General features: G+C 39.1%; 1 protein-coding gene and 1 pseudogene across 1 annotated transcript; one reads left to right on the top strand and one right to left on the bottom strand.

Annotated features, from left to right (window-relative positions):
• The first annotated feature begins 2,600 nt into the window (after positions 1-2,600).
• On the top strand, positions 2,601-3,463 carry LOC107144094 (annotated as a pseudogene).
• Positions 3,464-6,013: 2,550 nt separating this feature from the next.
• Il17f (interleukin 17F) lies at positions 6,014-15,743 on the bottom strand. Its single transcript, XM_015487384.2, has 3 exons — positions 15,645-15,743; positions 7,801-8,021; positions 6,014-6,685 (listed from the first exon to the last, which is right to left on the bottom strand). The coding sequence occupies exons 1-3, from the start codon at positions 15,741-15,743 to the stop codon at positions 6,448-6,450; spliced, it is 558 nt and encodes a 185-aa protein (XP_015342870.1). The 3' UTR covers positions 6,014-6,447.
• Between the last annotated feature and the right edge of the window lie 2,953 nt (positions 15,744-18,696).

An 18,696-nucleotide genomic window follows, 5' to 3' on the forward strand; every position in this document is an offset into this window, starting at 1 on the left:
ACTTTGTCTTCACAATAGATCCCACTTGGGGTTTGAGGTGACCACAGAAGGCAATCAGGCATTTGACAAGTGGTCTGTGGGAAATCTGGGGTTTTTCCTCTAAATGTCGAGAAGCCCAGGATTGTGGAATTGGCACAAGTTTGGGACTCCAGAGAGCTCTTTCCTGATTGATTAATATCTTAAGAATACTGGGCACTTTCCCATGAGCATGGCATTCCTTTCCAGGGGACACTCACACTCAGATCCTACCTACTCCAGCATTTGGCACACACAGAGTGTCCAGAGCTACATCTCCCAGACCTAGTTTCTATCAAAGCCATGAGAATGTGGTTGTGAGAAATGGTTACAGGGCTTCTAGTGTTGTCACCACTACAAACAAGGTCTAGTCCTCGCCTTAGGCCATACCAAGTGCTGTGGTGTGACACCTACAAACAGTACATAAGGAAACCACAGAGGTAAGCCAGTGGAGTCAGAAACCTCTAGGTTTAGTGACAGCCACAACCCCAGGACAACTCATAAATCCATCTTTGGCTAATGCTTTGATTTGCTTGAGTTTAAAAACAAGAATTGAAAGGCAAAAGCATTTATCCACAGGCTAAGCCTGCTTAGCCAGTAAGACTAATAGCAGCTAGTTTAAGCTAGAAACTGCTCTAAATGCTTGCATTTAGTTCTTATTTTAATCCACATCACAAGCCTATGAGGCAATTATTATTATCATCCCATTTTAGAGCTGAAAAGACCAAGACTCAGAGAAATTAAAAGCTTACCCAGTAAACTAAAGATTTGCAGACACAGAATTTTAACACACAAGCCAATCAGAGAGATTCATTCTTCTTATCTGTATTATGTAGTTCACAATCCTGAAAAATAATTAAAACAAGTATAAGACTTATCTAATTTTTAAGTGGAAATACTTAAATAGAGGAATATGAAATAAATTCTGGTTCATCTCCTTGAATGTACTACGTAGCCTTAAAAAATCACCATTAAAATTCTATGGAAACATTGGAAATACATGAAATAAAACAATAAATTTAAAATCATCAAATAAAAATTCACATATGTCACACTGTCAGCCTTATAAAGTATGTACCTGTGAGGCAAATGAGCAGAAGAGAAAGCCAAATATCAAAAGCAATACATTATTGTGCTGGGATAATGGATGGCTTTTCTCTTTTGAAATAATGCACTGAGCAATGACAGACTGACCAGGTCGGGTCCTGTCCTAAGCACCTTACATATAACCTGATTCTGTCCCCTCAAATGCTCTAGGAAGCTGGTTGTGGCATCATGTCCATTTTACAACTGAGGAAAAGCAGGAAAAGAGAGTTCAGTAACTTGCTCAAATCATTAGTAACAGTCACAGTCAGTAAGTTCCAGAACTAACATTTTAACTTAGCATCTAGCTCCAACATCCTTGCGCTTAGTCACTGTGCTGTGGTGATCTCTAATGATGCTGGTACAATGTAAGAGAAGAAATGAACATTTTTCAGGCAAAAGCTTTTTTTTTTTGCACAAATCATGGCCCTTCCCTTGGGAAGGGGTTAAAAATATCTTCTTTAACACTGCTGAGCAACATTCTAAAAGTTGGTACCCACTGAGAGCTGCCAGTGAGATAGCAGTAGGTCACACTGTCAAGTACATACCTATCCAGCTGGACATTACTACCCCTGCAGTTTCTCGAACTAAAAAATGCTTCTCTTCCAAATTATACCACCAGAGTCGGTTATAATAAACAATTGGGTCCAAAGGGGATTTTTTAAATGTATTAAATTTATAGCTTCATTGACTTTTCACAATTGGAAAAGTGGTTTAAACAAACAACCACTTATCAACCATTAGCATATAGACATTCTTTGTTTAAACCGCTTTAAATCTACTGTGTGTGTGTGTGTGTGTAGAAATTAAGTGGAAAAAGCAATTTGATAACCATGTGGAATAACATAGTCATTGTACTTAAGTATTAAAGTTGGTTCTGAGTTTCCCTGGGCCCAGCAAAGGGGAAAACAGAAGTTTTGTCTCTCGCGGTATAATGTTTATCTGTTACAGGGCTTAGATTTCCCAAATATTGTATTAAGTCATTTAAGAAGAACTAAATTGCCTAAATTCACACAACCAGAAATAGTAAAACAGGATTCAAAGCCAATAACTGTCTGCATATTAAATGCATTCTTTCTAACTCTCCTTTTATTAGGGATTAAAAAAGAGAGACAAAACAGCTTTTTTCCTCACTGAAAATTACAAGTGAAATTTCTCACAGTTTTAAAAATTTCGATGACTATCATCAAAATTTGGGGACAGGATAGGAAGAAAGAGAAACCCAGAGACAGACTGAGGATATGGTTTTTCCCTCAGCCAAGCCTTCATAAAAAAGAACTAGATATCAAAAGAAGTACAGTGTGCTTCCAAGGTTCCTCACGGAAAGGTCCTCTCTCTGCACAGGATGGGAACTTTGGATTTGAACAGCTGAACCACTCAACTTAGTCCATTTCTCCTACATGCAAAACAAGGGACCTCCGAGTTCTAGAAAACTGGACACAGAGCTGAAGGACACAGAGCTGAAGGACACAGTCTGTTGTCTTTCTGTGCCTAGAGCAGCCATGGCTCATGGTCCCAAGAAGCATCTGAAGTGGGTAGCAGCTCTAAAGCATTGGCGGATGGGTAAATTGGATAATATACCTGCTCCTTGTCCATCCACTGGTCCCCACAAGCTGAGAGAATGTCTTCCTCTCACCATTTTTCTAAGAAACAGACTTAACTGTGCCCTGACAGGAGATGAAGTAAAAAAAGATTTGCATGCAGCGCTTCATTAAGATTGATGGCAAAGTCTGAACTGATATAACCTACCCCACTGGTTTTATGGATGTCATCAGCATTCATACGGCTGGAGAGAATTTCCATCTGATCTATGACACCAAGGATCATTTTGCTGTTCATCGTATTACACCTGAGGAAGCCGAGTCCAAGTTGGGCAAAGTGAGAAAGATCTTTGTGGACACAAAAGGAATCCCTCATCACGGTGACTCACAATGCTCGAATCATTTGCTACCCTGATCCCCTAATCAAGATGAATGACACAATTCAGATTGATTTGGAGACTGGCAAGATTACCAATTTCATCAAGTTTGACATTGTAACCTGTGTATGGTGACTGGAAGTGCTAACTTGGGAAGAACTGGTGTCATCACCAAAAGAGAGAGAGAATCTGGCTCTTTTGTCGTGGTTCATGTATAAGATGCTAACGGCAACAGCTTTGCCACTGGCTCTCCAAAATTTTTGTTATTGGCAAAGGCAATGAACCATGGATTTCTCTTCCCCCAGGAAGAGAAAGGCTGAAGAGAGAGGCAAGAAACTGGTGGCCAAACAGAGCAGTGGGTGAAATAAATGGTCTTTAGGTGACATGCCTAGAGAGTAGAGATCTTTGTACTTAATTAAAGAAAATATAGCAGGATGAGAAAAGAAGGAAGAGGAGGAGGAGGAGAACACAGTCTGCTCATTCTGCACAGCAGTGTCTCAAATCGCCAAAAAAAAAAAAAAACAGACAGACACCCTCATACAGCAGCCATTTATTTCCTTTCAACCTATGCTAAGGAATCTAAGAACCGCAGCCTGCAGCGTGCCACCTTGTGGAAAGGAGAGAAGTTGCAACTGCCTGATGGACCACCAACCCTCAGCACAAACAGGGAAGTTAAGCTGTGCTCAGGGGCCCAGGCTCCAAGACTCCATGTATTTGGAAATGTGGAGTTACTTCTGTACCCTCTCCAAGGGTCATCCCTAGAACACGTAGATAAATGACCAAAAAGGGTTCTTATTGGACACACTATAGCATTGTTGCAAAATCAACACGAAAAATCATGAACTTGGAGTCAGTGAATCTGTTTCTGCCACTAACTACTTCAGTGAACTTAAACAAGTCTCTTAATTCTCCAGGTCACATTTGCAACTGAGAAAGACAAAGTGATCTATAGGGGTCCATCTCGCTCTAACAAGGTGAATCTATCATTAGAGAGAATCTGCCTTCTCTCCAATCGTTAATGGCCTTTAGATTTCTAATCCCTTTTGTTCATCATCACCAAAGTCACCTGTGTGAGATATAGCCATGCTCTTGTACCTCCTGTAAGGGAGCTTACAAAACTACCCACAAGGGACCCAGTTGCCTATAGCTCTTTGTCTACAGCTGTGCTCACTCATTCATTCATTATTCATTAAGGAAATATTGGTTGTGTGTTCCCCACTGGCCCCAAGTCAACACTATGTTGGGCACATGAAACTACTCGCTTTTCTCCTAACATTAGGCTTTCTTATACCTCTGACCTTTGCAGGTGCTCCTCCCTTTGCATGGAAAGCCTTTCCCTTATTTTCCTCCAAACCATTTCATATTCATCTCCTTTCTGACATTTCCCAGCAAACTGTCATCCTAATATTTTGTATCTGATCATAGTATTTAGTACTCTGCTTTGAAATCACATATGTACATATGTAATCATAAAATATCTTGACACTCAGAAGTGTAATTATTTTTTCTCCCTTCAGTCCTTCATTTCTATACTTGAACTGATATCCACAGGGCTTTTTTATATATGTGATCCTTGGGGTAGGGCAATTTCTGCAAAATGAGCAGAGAAAGGAAAATTCTCTGCACAGATTTAAACATCAAAATGGACTTGTGAGATTCATAGCGAACTCTGCGTTGGGGCATGGGGGGGGGGGGCGGGTGTTTGTTGGAGATTGAACCAGGGCCTCACGCATGTTAGACAAGGGCTCGGCCACTGAACTATGTCCCCAGCCAAACACAGTAAGCTCTTGATAGCCAAGAGAGAAAGATTTTTTAAGTTTCAAGAGCTTGAAAGTTTTAAATACAAAAGTCAGTATTTATATCTTAAGCAAAAGATTCTGGAATAAATAAGTGAGGAGTTAGCCTCTCCAACCACTCCCTTTCCCCTACTCTCAACAGATTGAATAAAAGAATAAGGAATGGGAGCCAGGCACCTGCTACCTGCCAATCTCAAGTCAAGTCCCAGGTGGGAGTGAAGACAGATATTTCACTTCCTCCCTGGAACCTGGAAGGCAGCAATGATGCAGGTGTGCTCTCAGCCAGTGGCATGTTGGCAGTAAAGGAGAAAAAGTGGTATGCTGTATCTAGGCAAGGGAGGCATAAAAGGGCCTCTAAGTTTCCCCAGGGAGGCATTGAGACTGGAATACGGATATGCATGTGCCCCGCAAGAAACACAAGAAATGGATAAAAGGGCTGGGGCTGTAGCTCAGTGGCAGAGCACTTGCCTAGCATATGTGAGGCACTGGGTTCAATCCTTAGGACCACATAAAAATAAATAAAATAAAAACATTCTGTCCATCTACAACCATAAAAAAAATTAAAAAAAAAAAGAAAAATGGATGAAGGACAATGGGTGAATCTAAAGGACCAGAAGTCACAATGAGAAGGATGCAAAATGACCACATGGCCCTAATGACTAGGAATTCTGCGAATGATTGCTGCCAATACTGCCCCCTTCCATAGACATTTCTGGCTTTACCTTGTATCTCCAGTGGCTAGCATAGAGGCTGATAAATGTTTGCTCTGTAAAATAATATAACAGGAATGGTGAAGCAATAAAGTGTTACTGTGAACCTGGGTACTATTTGCACCATTTTCCTTAATTATCCATGTCAACAACCCTCAAGAACCACCAATAATAAAATAACTCTAACACCAGTATTCTGAAGAGGAAATATGACAAATGAATGACATGAATACAGAATTTCAAACTCTTGAGGGCTATACCATCTGTGAGTACAAACTGAGACTAAACATAAACACCTCAAGTATTTTTAAATAATATTTTATTATATTAGTCCTGCATATATTAATTTTTATGCCAACATTTTATATAATCAATAGGTCATAAATATATGGACAATTCCCTTGCAAATATAAATATTTAGTAGTTCAAACCAACCTCATGAACATGTAGTTATTGCTTCCTACAGACATGTGCCAGATCCTTGTCCCCATCCTTACCAACCCATCACACCCTACAAAGTCCCTCCCACACTCTCATTATAAATACATTTTCTGCATTTCCAACTAGGGGAAACAGAGGCCTCTTTCCCCAAAAGAGATCCCAGGGAATGGCACTGGATCAAGGTAACTGTGTGACTAGGAGGTGGTCATTATATGACGTAAAGAGAGTGGGCCAAGGACTCCTTAAATTTCCTCCATCCATTGTTAGGGGGTCAAGACATTGGAACATGTCAGGACTATGTAATGATTCTAAAACACCCAGAAAATTAACTCTACATTTAATACAGAGCTTTGAGAATTCCATGCAGATCTCAGTAAGAGCCCTAAGAAGTGAAGAAAATTGGGGATCAGACAGGACTTGCTGCAGAGAGGTGGGTAAGGAGTGGCATTTCAATAGCTTCCTCAGAAGAGTTGATGTACAGCTGTCAGGCCACATGGTGGACGATGGGGGTGACACAGGTGCAACCAACAGTCACCCGCACTTTCTCCAGCCGGAAGGAATGAGAGCAATCCTGAGGCTCCCTTCGAAGTACCAGGATCTCTTGCTGGATGGCAACCGAGTTCATGGAGTTATCTTCCTGACCCTGGGCATTGATGCAGCCCAAGTGTCTACACTGGGCCTCTGCAATCTCGGAGGGGAACCGGTGGGGGTCCCTGGTGATGCTGCAAGAGTAACAAGCCAAAGTGAAATGGTGAGACCAGAGAAAGGAAGATGGACCATGGATAAGAGCCCGTAGCAGTGGGCTTTCGCCTACAGGGGAGCAGCTCTGAGTAAGAAGGGTACTGGAGCCAGGCAGCCTGGCATATGCCACTCTTGGGCAGTTAACTCCCTAAACCTGTTTCCTCAATAATAAAATGGTGATTCTCCCATATCATTCTCTGGTGGGATTGTGGAGAACATTCAGTGATACAAATGCATATACAATACACCCCTACAATATTAGCATTCAATTAATGTTAGATCTTTGAGTTCATTTTTATTTGCATTATTATGATGATGATCATTGCTTATCCTTTACCTAGAGATTGAACATCACCACTAGATTTCCCAATATACAATCTATAAAGCCTGCTACTTGGAGGAAAAGCAAAGCCTTATGTCTGAATCCAGGGCCTTATGCTAGTTTTTCTCTCAATAGTCCCTTCTGCCTAGAAGTATGAAGTATGAAGAGAATCAGCCAGTTTGCCAAGGTACATTCTCCTCTTGTGGGGGGATCTATGCTACGATCCCCAAAAACCTGAAACCTGTTTTCATGCTCATTTTTGGAGAGTAGTGGTGGTGCTTTGTGTTCCTAGGACCTATATCTTAGGACAAAACCACAAGACTATCACCGAAGGTCCCCACACTACCATCCACTTTCCAAAATGGACTTTCTCCCCAACTCTTCCTTCATACCCATGCCTTGAGGACAATGTCAAATTTGAGTGGCTCTCTCCTAACTGACTTTTCTGGTTCCCATTTATCTTCATTTAAAAGATCCTTTCTTCCTACACAAAAAGTTTGTAAATTCCAACCTGGAACTGGATGAATCAAAAAAAGGCAGAAAGTCAAGGAGAAAGTGCAAGCAATATATTACCACCTTCAACCACAGAGGTAGACCTAGCCCAAAACAGCAAGAAAAATCGGAGCTCCCAAGGAAAGTAGAACTTCTGTTGTTCAGACTGAATATGAGGGCTTTTTTCTTCCATTTGTACATATTACAAATTTTCTACTTTATGATTAAAATAAATAACCATGTTTTCAAAAGGATGTGAAGATCTGTCTCCTGTGCACTTACTTGTAATCCCATGGGGAGATGGAGCGGTTCTGAAAGTCGTGTGATATGGCAATGCCCTGGTTTTGATTGAGGATGCGAATGTCAACCTTCACACTGTTGTCCTCCAGAGGAGGGCAGTTCCCAGGCTTCTGGAGGACAGGAGCCATTGTTTTGGGGGTTTTTCTGGCTGCTGCTTCCCTCAGAAAGGCAAACCCCAACATCAATAGCAGCAGACACTTGACCTGGAAAATACAGAAGATTGCAGTTGGTTGGACTCTTGTGTCACTTGCAGGCATGAGAAAATGCATGATCTAGATGAACCAAGCTTTCCTGGTCCCTTAGTGAGATCAGGGCTTCTCTCTAGACCCCAAGTCTTCACCTGGAAATTGGAACAGTCATACTTGAAGATATTTGGGTGCCAAACAGAAAAGTAATCTCATTAGCCTAGCACTTGAAGCCCTCTATAGTTCAAGACCTTATAAGCAGGGAGACAGAGAGATGTAAAGTCTGGGACTATGTTTAAATCTTGTCTTGGCTTCCCTATTAAGCCCCTGGTTTCTCCTGTTCCCAAATGTATGATAATACTCAGTTTATATGATTTATGTGAAGCCCATATACGTCTGTTAGACAAAAACACAGGCTTAAAAAAATGACCACTTTTGTTTTTATTCCCAACCTCAGATCCCTCAAATATTCACAAAATCCTTCCTCCCAACCATCTATCCTCTTAAAATTCACTGTCCCACCTCTATCTGTTGAATCATATCCTTCCATCAAGGCCCCACTAATTTGTGGCTTAATTAGATGTTTACCATTATTAAATAATAATTTTACCATTTATCACTCAAGCAGCATTTTTATATTATCTAGAAATGTAGTATTTGTGTTCATGTCATATGTACATCCCTTAGATTATAACTCCCTGTATGATAATGGGCATAGTACAGGTGTTCCATAAATACTCTCTGAATAAATGAAGGAGTGGATGAGCAAATGAACAGAATGACACATTTAAATTAAACAATATGGTTATGCTTGATGCATTAAGAAAAACATTACGCAAAACCAACTATAGCAAAGTTCCAATTATCTTTGCTAATTGAAAGAAGCAGGGGCGTTAATGATGCACAACAACAGAGAATATGGAAACTATTTCTCTTTAGCTCTGGAATGTATATTTTATACTACCAGTGATGTATCAGTTTATCTGGTATCATTGGAACACAGAGAAAAAAAAGCACTCTGTGAAAACCAAACTAAAAGGAGAACTAAAAATCTGACCATCTGGCCAGCTTCCCTTTGGCATGACCATGATTTGTTCATCTGAACATCCCCACTGACCCTTATAGGGAATGGACAAGGTCTAAAACAATGCACAAGAAGAGTTAAACCTAGTTGCTTTCATTCTCTGGGCCCAATGTTGTTCAGGTTCACACTTTTCAGGTATGGCAAGTAATTAGACAGGTTGGTTTAAAAGGCTCTCTTATTCTTTTGCAGATGCTGAAGGCAAACAATGAAAAGAGTAAACCAAAAGTTCATGATGTCAACTAGTTGTACTGAGGTAGCTGGTACTAAAAATAGTTGAAAGCAAGGTGATCAGCAGTCATCCACTCTTGTCCCCCACAATCATTCACTCATTCAACAGCTCTCTCCTAACTCTGTGCTGTGGTGGCTCTAGAGTCAAATGTCCGGAGTCCATACAGGACTCTTATGACTGTGACTCAGTTTCCTCCACCAGAAAATGTTAAGATCATGGGCTGGGGTTGTAGCTCAGTGATAGAGCGCTTGCCTAGCATGTATGAGGCACTGGGTTTGATCCCCAGCACCACATAAAAATAAACAAATAAAATAAAGGTATTGTGTCCATCTACAACTTAAAAAAAAATAGAAAATGCTAAGATCAAATGCAATGATCAATTCAAAATGAGTCCTACCAGCACATGGTAAGTATTTGATATGGGTAGCAATAGTCAATACTGAGCTAATCCTACACAGTGGAATTTACTTTGTGCACCTCCTATCCTGACAAAGTGCTGTGAAGTTTTTAAAAAAAAGATTCCAATTTATATCAAAAGGTCCTTAGATAGCTCCCCTAAAGTTAAGAAATTTTAGGTTTTTTAGTAAATTCCCTCTTTGAATTTTCTCTTTCTCCTTGTGTACCATATTCATTGAATCACTTCTATTTTCATGATCAAGGCCTAAAGTAACTATACCTTAGGTTTATGTGATTTAGTAATAATAACCATGCTTCTAACAAGTCATTATTATTTTTACTTAAGAATTCTTGTAGAATTTTAGGAAACATACTTTCACATCTCTTTAAATACTGGACATTAACAACTATGTTGTGAGTTACATAGCTAATATTAATTATCCCAATTAGGTGAAAGAGTTACATCTAAGAAGCAATAAATACCTTGATTGGATTCACCAGCCTTATTAGTGCCAGAGAGACTCCAACCTACATGTCAATGGTTAGAGCTATTGCCATTGCAGGTCATTATTACCAACATTGATCTTAGCTTTGTCTCACTAGAGGATCCAAGCATTTTAAACAATGTGAAAGCTATATTAGAATTGCATAAGTTTTATAGACCACATGGCTCTTTATCAGAAAATCAGATGATGTCTGCAAATCACTCTGGTTAGCTCCATAAAGCTATAGATTTAGTTGTAGATTTATGCAATACAGAGCAGAAACTCTGATAAGGCTGTTGCTGGTTTTTATTTTGTTTTTGTTTTTCTAGTACTGGGGATTGAACCTAGGACCTCAAGTTTTCTATCAGTGAGCTATATCTGCAGGCCTTTTTTTTTTTTTTTTTTTTTTTTTGGTACTAGGGATTGAATCGGGGCGGGGGGGCACTTAACCACTGAACTACATCCCTATTCCTTTTTATTTTTTATTTTGAGACAGAACCTCACTGTATTGCCCATGCTGGTCTCAAATTTGTTCAGCCTACTGAATAGCTGGGCTCACAGGCCCCCAGCACACAGCTGTTGTTCATTCTTAGCAATAAAACAAAGAGCACTTCTTCCCAGAAAAGTTCAGAGCACTTTATAAACTTGAATTTCTATTGTCACTTACAAAACAGGTAAATAAATATCACTCTCATTCTGTAGAATGAGAAAGCTCCAGCTGAAGGTGGGCAGTAACAGGACATGTCCATCCTCAGCCTGCCTTGGCACCTCACTCTATTGTGAGCCCAGCAGAGAGCCCATTTGAATTTTCCCCAGTCTCATCTACAGTTTACACCCACCCCATGTAGGAATGCCCTACAGAAGCTGGCCAGCTAGTAGGTCCATGAGAATTTGTGCTTGCCAAATCTTTCAACGTCTAGTCCAACTCCAAAGCCTCTTGCACTGTCACGTTTCTTGCTAACAATCCATCAGATTTCTTCAAAGAAACCAGAAATAGAAATGGCTTAGGAGAACAAAACTACCTAAAAGATTTTCTTGGACACAGTAGCTTTAAATTTAGCAATCTTGCCTCTGAATCTTTCAGAAAGAAGCATACTGTATTTGGAGCCAGAAAACTTATATTTATGCTTCAGTTCTTGTGTTTACAGTATCCAGTGAGGTTAAATAAATCATTTCATTGAGCTTTTGATCATTTACATAATGAAGAAGTAATTCCCATCTATTTAGTGGATAATGAGAGTCTTGGGTTAATAATAATAATACAAATTAACACTTATTGAATGCTTTCTCTATCTTTACTGTTGCATGATACAAACTATGCAAAAGCTAAGCATGCAAAGATCTTCCACCACAAAGTATAGATTCATTTACTCTCAATTATATCAGCTAATCCACACCAAAAAAAATGCCATAAGGTAAATGCCATTATTATTCCACTATACAGTTAAGAAAATTAAAGCATAAAGAGGCTAACTAACTAACCTAAAATCCCACATTTATCCAGCAGGGGAGTGAGTCTGACTGACTCCAAACCCTCTAGATACTGCATTTTACCACATTTCTTGTAATCTCTAAAATAATACACAAATATAAAATAAAAGTGTTATCATTGCCATATGCCATGAACCTTTTATGAAATCCAACCTCTTTTAAGTTGCACAGCTTTTAAAAGGAGAATAAAAGAGGGATTATCTAGGCCAATAACATGGTGCCTGATTTCCTAAGCCTTATTTTCATGTACTTCCATATTAAATTCTTCCCAGGCCTTATCTGGCTGATGTCAGGCATTGGCAGGAGTCCAGATACAAGGGAAGGGGATATATTTCCATCACATTAACCTCCCTCTGACTATCAGAGGAACAAGACAATGGAAAAAACAACCTGCTACCAGAAACACAGGAAATTTCTGTCCTCCAGGAGCTGTCCAAAATTCATCACTGGGTGTTTCATTTCTCCTCCAGGATGCTCCTGTGCTCTTGGGAGGATCACGAAACCACTTGGGGTCCCAGCTTCCTTGGGTAAAATACATACATACATGTTTCCTAAAGGACTGGCTAAGCTCCCCCCATGAGATAAGAGTTTTAGGCCAACCTAACTCTATCATGAGTGATCACCAGAGACCATGCCTGTCGTTATGTACCAAGGAATGCACATGCTGATGTGACCAGGGCAACCTGGTAGCTGATTATTAAAAAGAAAATGTATAGATAACACTCAACCATCACCCAGTTGCTAACAGCCTCCAGGGGAGGGGAAGGATCACACTTTCCAACACAAGCAATCACCCCCTGGACCACTCTCTTCTTGCCTTTTGGTCACACCCACCTTTCAGTCAGGAAGGCATGAGAAGAAAGGAAACCTAAAATCTACAAAGGGCCAAGACACTCCCACTGCCTTGGGCACCAGCTCTGGACCCTCTCTTTTCTGGAGGAGTCTCTCTCTCTCTCTCTCTCTTATTCCTTAAATAAAACATATTGTCTTCCCTCAGCATTTCTTGGGTGTTTAATGTTCAACACCAGGAGAACAAAGACCTGATTCTGATTTTCAAGACCGGTTTCACTAACACCACTGGGGCAAAAATCATCAGTTATGTTTTACACCCCACTATAAGTTTTCTAATTATTTTTTTCTTTCTCTCCACCAAGCAAGAATCAAAATTAAAGTCAGCTTTTAAAGAAGAAGAAGAAGAAGAAGAAGAAGAAGAAGAAGAAGAAGAAGAAGAAGAAGAATTTTTTTAAAGACTCTAATGAAGGCTAACTCTAGAAATGTGCTTTTCTGAAATCCTAGGAATGCTTGCCCTTAAGCTGGAGTTATTGCTACTCACCATTGCTTTATCATGTAGGCTCTTCATTATTTCCCTTCAGTTGCTTGCTTTGTGCAGGAAGCAAGTCTGGTCTCCCTGGGTATGCCTGTGTGTGTCAACAGGAGTACCTGTCGGTTTTATAGCAATCACTGTCCTTGTTTTGAATGACCTGCTTACTGTCTTTGAGTTGTGGTTGACCCAGAGATACTGACATTGCTGACAAATGCAGTTTTGTTGTGTTTTTTTTTTTTTTTTTCTATTTCACTTCCTGAAGGGGAACCAAAGGGAACCCTTTACAAAAAGGGATGACGGGAAAAGACCAAATCTTCCTTTTCTTCTACCCCACTTCCACCCCCATTACCCTCAAATTATACTAAAATTCTTAGCTGATTTACTACAGAGATGAGCCAAGGTACAAATTACTGTCATGATCTTTTAGATTCTTCCACAAATTGCCAACACCCTCGTCACGCACCATGTGTTCTACTTTCCAGTCATACGATAATCGGAATTAAACAAAAGGACCAAATCTAGCTCCATTTTTTGTACAGGAAATCAAAAAAGTGATTTGCATCAGTGAGACTCAGGAGCTATATCCCCAGGTAGTTTTGTGGACTTCCTGAACTAATTCTAATTAACCCTATGATTAGACCCCTACTAGTCGCTAATGGTCATTTTTTATATAACATATAAATGGCTATGCTCTTGGTTATCTCTGATTAATAATCCTTTTTTTTACCAAAATGAATTAGCAAGTAGAAGTCTTCAAATGTTCTGATGTGTAATTTTAAATAATGGTCAAAATTTTCATTTGTCCCAGTTCAGTTCAGATCAATGTTTATGAAGCACATGGTACCCTAGGAATACACAGACATTTCCAACAAATGGTAACTTACCTTTTTAAAACCTCTGTTAAAATAAGGCAAAATTACACATGCACTTTTCAAAAGGCTGAGCACATTCTAGCATCATGAAGTTATTTTCCACTATTATTAACATGTTTGAACAGGTTTCCTCCATTTTTTTGTTGTTTTAAGAAAAAATTGTACTAATGTGTTAATATTTCAGCAAAGTATTGCAATGGGTTTAAAAGGCAGACACACTATAAGAGGCTATAAAGTAACAAATAAGTTTTATACAATTAAAATGTTACACAGACTTATGGGATACATTGAATAACTACCACTTCCAAGAAAGGTCAAATTCAGCATTAGCACCTATAATATCTTTGAAAGTAAAACTTTTACTGCTTACTGCTTCAATCTCTCATAATATATTTCTTAACTTTCTCCCAAATACAGTGCTCTCAAACCCAGAAAAGAATGAAGGGTATGAGAAACACAAACACTAGGAACACATAGACAAAATAAAAGCTAGAAATATTGACTAAGACTTGAGAGTTTAACTTTGAAGTCACTCACTCAACTGAACCAACCATAAGATTTCTGTTTACTGAATACTATATGAGGAATTTATGAATCATAAAGAAATTGCCAATATGTTTAAAAATTAGCCTATTAAATTTTTCTCACAAGTTATACTTATAACAAAACTATAATTAAAATATTTACTCATTACACATTCAGGGACATAGGTGTTTGATGGGTTAACACCCACTTTATTGTGCTTACTTATTTCCATAATGAACAAGCAACACATACCACATCTTTCCAACATTCAAAGGAATGCAATAATAACATAAAAGTCTCTAAATAACTGTAAATTGCATGCAATACTGCTTTAATTAGGTATTTTCACTATAATAAAACAAATACATTATACATATTTTTTTCAATGAGCTTCAGTTTGAGAAACTGAGCAGCAGAAATCAATCTTAAGATTTGAATCATGGCAAAACTGGTAGTTCTATGAAATCTGGAAAATGCATGAACCTAACTATAGACATAGTCTATCTCTCACCTGGAAAAAAAAGCCTTTTATTAATTTTAGGGAATAAGACTGAACACTGGCTAAGATATGAAGTTTAAAGCCACCTGGAAACCTAACCCAAGAAATGAAGAGAATTCATGGTACTGGTGGCAGGTAAGAAATACAACATTGCATTGGGCTGACCAACTGCATATTTTATTAAATCACTTTGAATTAAAAAAAAAATATGAAATTCTTCATTTTTTTTTCTTGGAAATGAATCAGAGTCCTACACAATCTGGAAACACGAAGTGGGTGCTGACAGACTAGAGGTCACTCCAGGTGTGGAATTTTAGAAAATTCGTCCTTGGAGTAAATGGCACTGCAGCTCTGGTAGCAGATACAAAGGAATGATGCTCTGGAGAGGAGGTAGGGACTCTGTGATCGGCCACTGGGTAGATGAGGGTCCCAGCTGGAGGTGGGATCTTTAATTTTATGTTTTATCCTCCACTGCTCATGCCTCTGTCCTCACAAATGGTAATTTCAGCAATTTGAAGTCCTCCCTCAATAGTGTCTTTCCGGGGGAATTTTTGGGGAGCACATATTTTCTCATTCTATCCTTGAATATATTTTGGACTTTCTTCAGAACCTTCTCATAATGAGTTTCCATGCATAAGAAGATGGTAGATGCTGTTAAACAAGCCAAACAGCTTTCAAGATACGCTTGGCCTCCAAGCTTCTCTGCTTCTGCATAAAGGTAATTTAGAGTTCAAACTGATTCTTCAAACTGCTGCCTATCAATCTGGTTCTCCAGCTGTGCCAGGAACTTGGTCTGGAACCTACAGTGTGTGCCACTGCTATAGTCTCCTGGCATCTTCCCGGACACATGGTAAGGACAACACAGGCTGCATGGCCTCTTCTGCCCTCCAGCTGTCAAGTCTTCTTTAGTTAAATAAAATGGAGAGGAAACTGTCCTTGGCTTCATTGGAAAGGTCTCCAAAACTAATCAAAATTCTGTGATCATGGGCCTTTCATCCACTTTGCTCCTGTACATGCCTATGAGTCTTCTCTGCACCTCTCCTCTGCAGAAGTTTAACTCCAACAAGAAGCTTTCTCGAATCATCTTTCAGGCACTGTTCCCTTCCTCATTAACTCTGAGCTTATATTGCACCTGTCTTGCATTCACTTATGTGTTTTAGAATGGTTTTCTAGGGTATTCACAGATTTGGGGTAACTTTAGCCCCTCCCCAGTTATGTCTACAGCCTCTTTCTCCAAATATGCATCCCCAATATACAATCTAAATTAAAACAATGCAGATTCAAGAAAAGTCCCCTACTCAGATTAAAGTCCCCAGGCCCATCTTATAGAGAATTTTAAGGCCTCACCATATACTTTCCACGTACACAGAGAAGCTAGCTTCATTAAAAGCAAGAAGCATGCATTTAGCTGTCAGCTCTGCTTACATCATCCATGCTGCCAAAGCAAGATATGCAAGAGAACCTAAATTTCAGTATGTGGATTGAGTCCCTCACTTTCTTCAGTGGTCTACTCCATACAGAGCTATAGCTCAATGTGCAGAATAATATACCAGCCATCTTGAAGAAGAAACAAGTATATCACTTTTAACCAAGAGTACATAATTCAATCCAAGAGGATTTTATGAATTGTGCAAGAGAACAAAATGATCCCTTATGTAAGAAGGGAGCGACACTGACCTTTATATCCAGTGGTCACAAAGTTTTCTCCCTCTGTGTAAAAAAAATTAAAAAACTATCTTATCAGGATGCCAGACTAGAGAACTAGTAACTAGCTATCACTAAGTTCAAACAGAATCAACAGATCTGTAGCATTAATTCAATTAGTAATAACATGAGATTGTTGTACTGATAGTACACAGTTAGTTTTAGAAATCTAATTTCAAGAGGTTTTGTCCTAATTTTAAAAAGATACATTTAATCAAGATATGCTGCAATATATCTGAAGATCAAGAAATCAAAGTGAGATGCTACCCTAATGCAAGACTGAATAGTAGCATGGTGGCAGCAGTCTGGAGGCAAGCCGTGCAGGTGGTCAAACCTTAGGCTGGATCAAAGATGGTCTGTGCTATGTAACCGCAAAGCATTAGGCAAAACTATTGCCTGCAATAACTTGAGAAGCAGATCTTACACCTAATGACTTGTAGCTCTAGAGAAAAAGATTAGAAAACAATGTTTGTTGTGGGTGTTGGATGCTATATTCTCTATTTGACAAAGTAATACTAGAAGAGAGAAACTCAGGAAGGAGTTGATAGTCTACAAACAAAATAGAACGGTAATAAAGAGAGTTCAGAAGTCCATGATTAAAAAATAGGAAGAAAGGGAAGGAGAGAGGGGCTATTCTATTATCCAAAAGTAGAAGATAAGATTGAAAAAAGTTTTGAGGGAGAAATATCTAGCAAAACTTTCAACCAAATAAATTTTCTAAGGACAAGAATCAGAATGAAGTATGAAGTGAATCCTTTTAATTGGACAAAAAAATGAAAAATAAAGTGTGTAAGAATATAGACAGTTCTTGTAACCTACCTTTAAATCAAGATAGGAAAAGTTATAGGAATGAAAAAGCTAAGAAACAGAAATGTTCTGGAAGTTATGCCTCAAAAAAACTGGACTTAAATGAGAAGTTTGCTAGGTTTTTGAAAGAGCTTTCAAAATTGATCAGGAACCAAACGTCAGTCCCCTAACATTGAGGAGCAGGAACTATAAGACCCCCAAGCCAAACATTCACCAACACCATTTCATATGTGGCTAAAGAGATTACTAAGAGGTCAAAAAAAAAAAAAAAAAAAAACTTTCTTTGAATGCCACAAAGTAAAAGAGATGATCCACTCCCAGAACCAGAGTGTGGTATAGAATATTCCAAGTGTCTGGCTATGAGTTCCCAATAATCCAACCAAACCAGGTTTCAAAGTTGCTACAGGTCAAAACTCCCATGCATTTCCTGCTCTATTTCCAAGTACAAGTATTTGTTGCTATTTTCCTGCTCCTATTCTACCTGCTCAGACCTTATATAATGAATTATATACACCATATAGAAACCCTAGATTTTCTTGAGATATTCTGATTGCATGGGGCTTTGGGGTGCTCTTTCTTAGGGAGGGAGTGAAGATATTATGCATGCAAAAACCAAGAAAGGTGAATGGCGATAGGTAAAGTTAAGAGCAACAAAATGCCTCTTACTATGTGAATTGCTTTGGCCCATGAAATGTGAGTGAAAGTGAGTGAAGTAAGTCATTTCCAGGCAGAAGAATGTCAAACCCATGTGTCATTCACCTAACTTCTCTTCTGCCTTGGGGATTATGGAAATATGTGGGGAAATGACAGCATGGCAAGAAGGTGGAGCCCCTATCAACCTCAGGGTGACTACAATGAGTTGTCGCCCTGCTGACCTACATTGGGCATGGCAGCCTGGCCAAGAAATGAGCTTCTGGAGCTGGGGTGATAGCTTGGTGACAGACCACTTGCCTAGCTGTGCAAGGGTCTGAGTTCCATCCCCAATATCACAAAAACAAAACAAGAGCCTCTGGTGTTCTAAGACACTGGGGTTGGGAAATCTCCTTCTGAATTATTTGTTTCTGCAACATGTCGTGGTCTAAACTAACTAGTAGAGACATTAAAGGATCTTTCAGTTTTCTGCTTATTTTTAATTTTCATTTGGGATCTGATTTTTCACTAAAACAGATAGTTAACAGCACTAGGTTTAAACAGTTTAAACAGTATTCAAAAAAATTAAATTCAAAAAATAAACTGAGACTCTCCCCATCTTACTCACTAAAAAAAAAGGTATATAT

This window comes from Marmota marmota, unplaced genomic scaffold (assembly GCF_001458135.2).
Source record: "Marmota marmota marmota unplaced genomic scaffold, marMar, whole genome shotgun sequence".
In the NCBI taxonomy this organism is placed as follows: domain Eukaryota; kingdom Metazoa; phylum Chordata; class Mammalia; order Rodentia; family Sciuridae; genus Marmota; species Marmota marmota.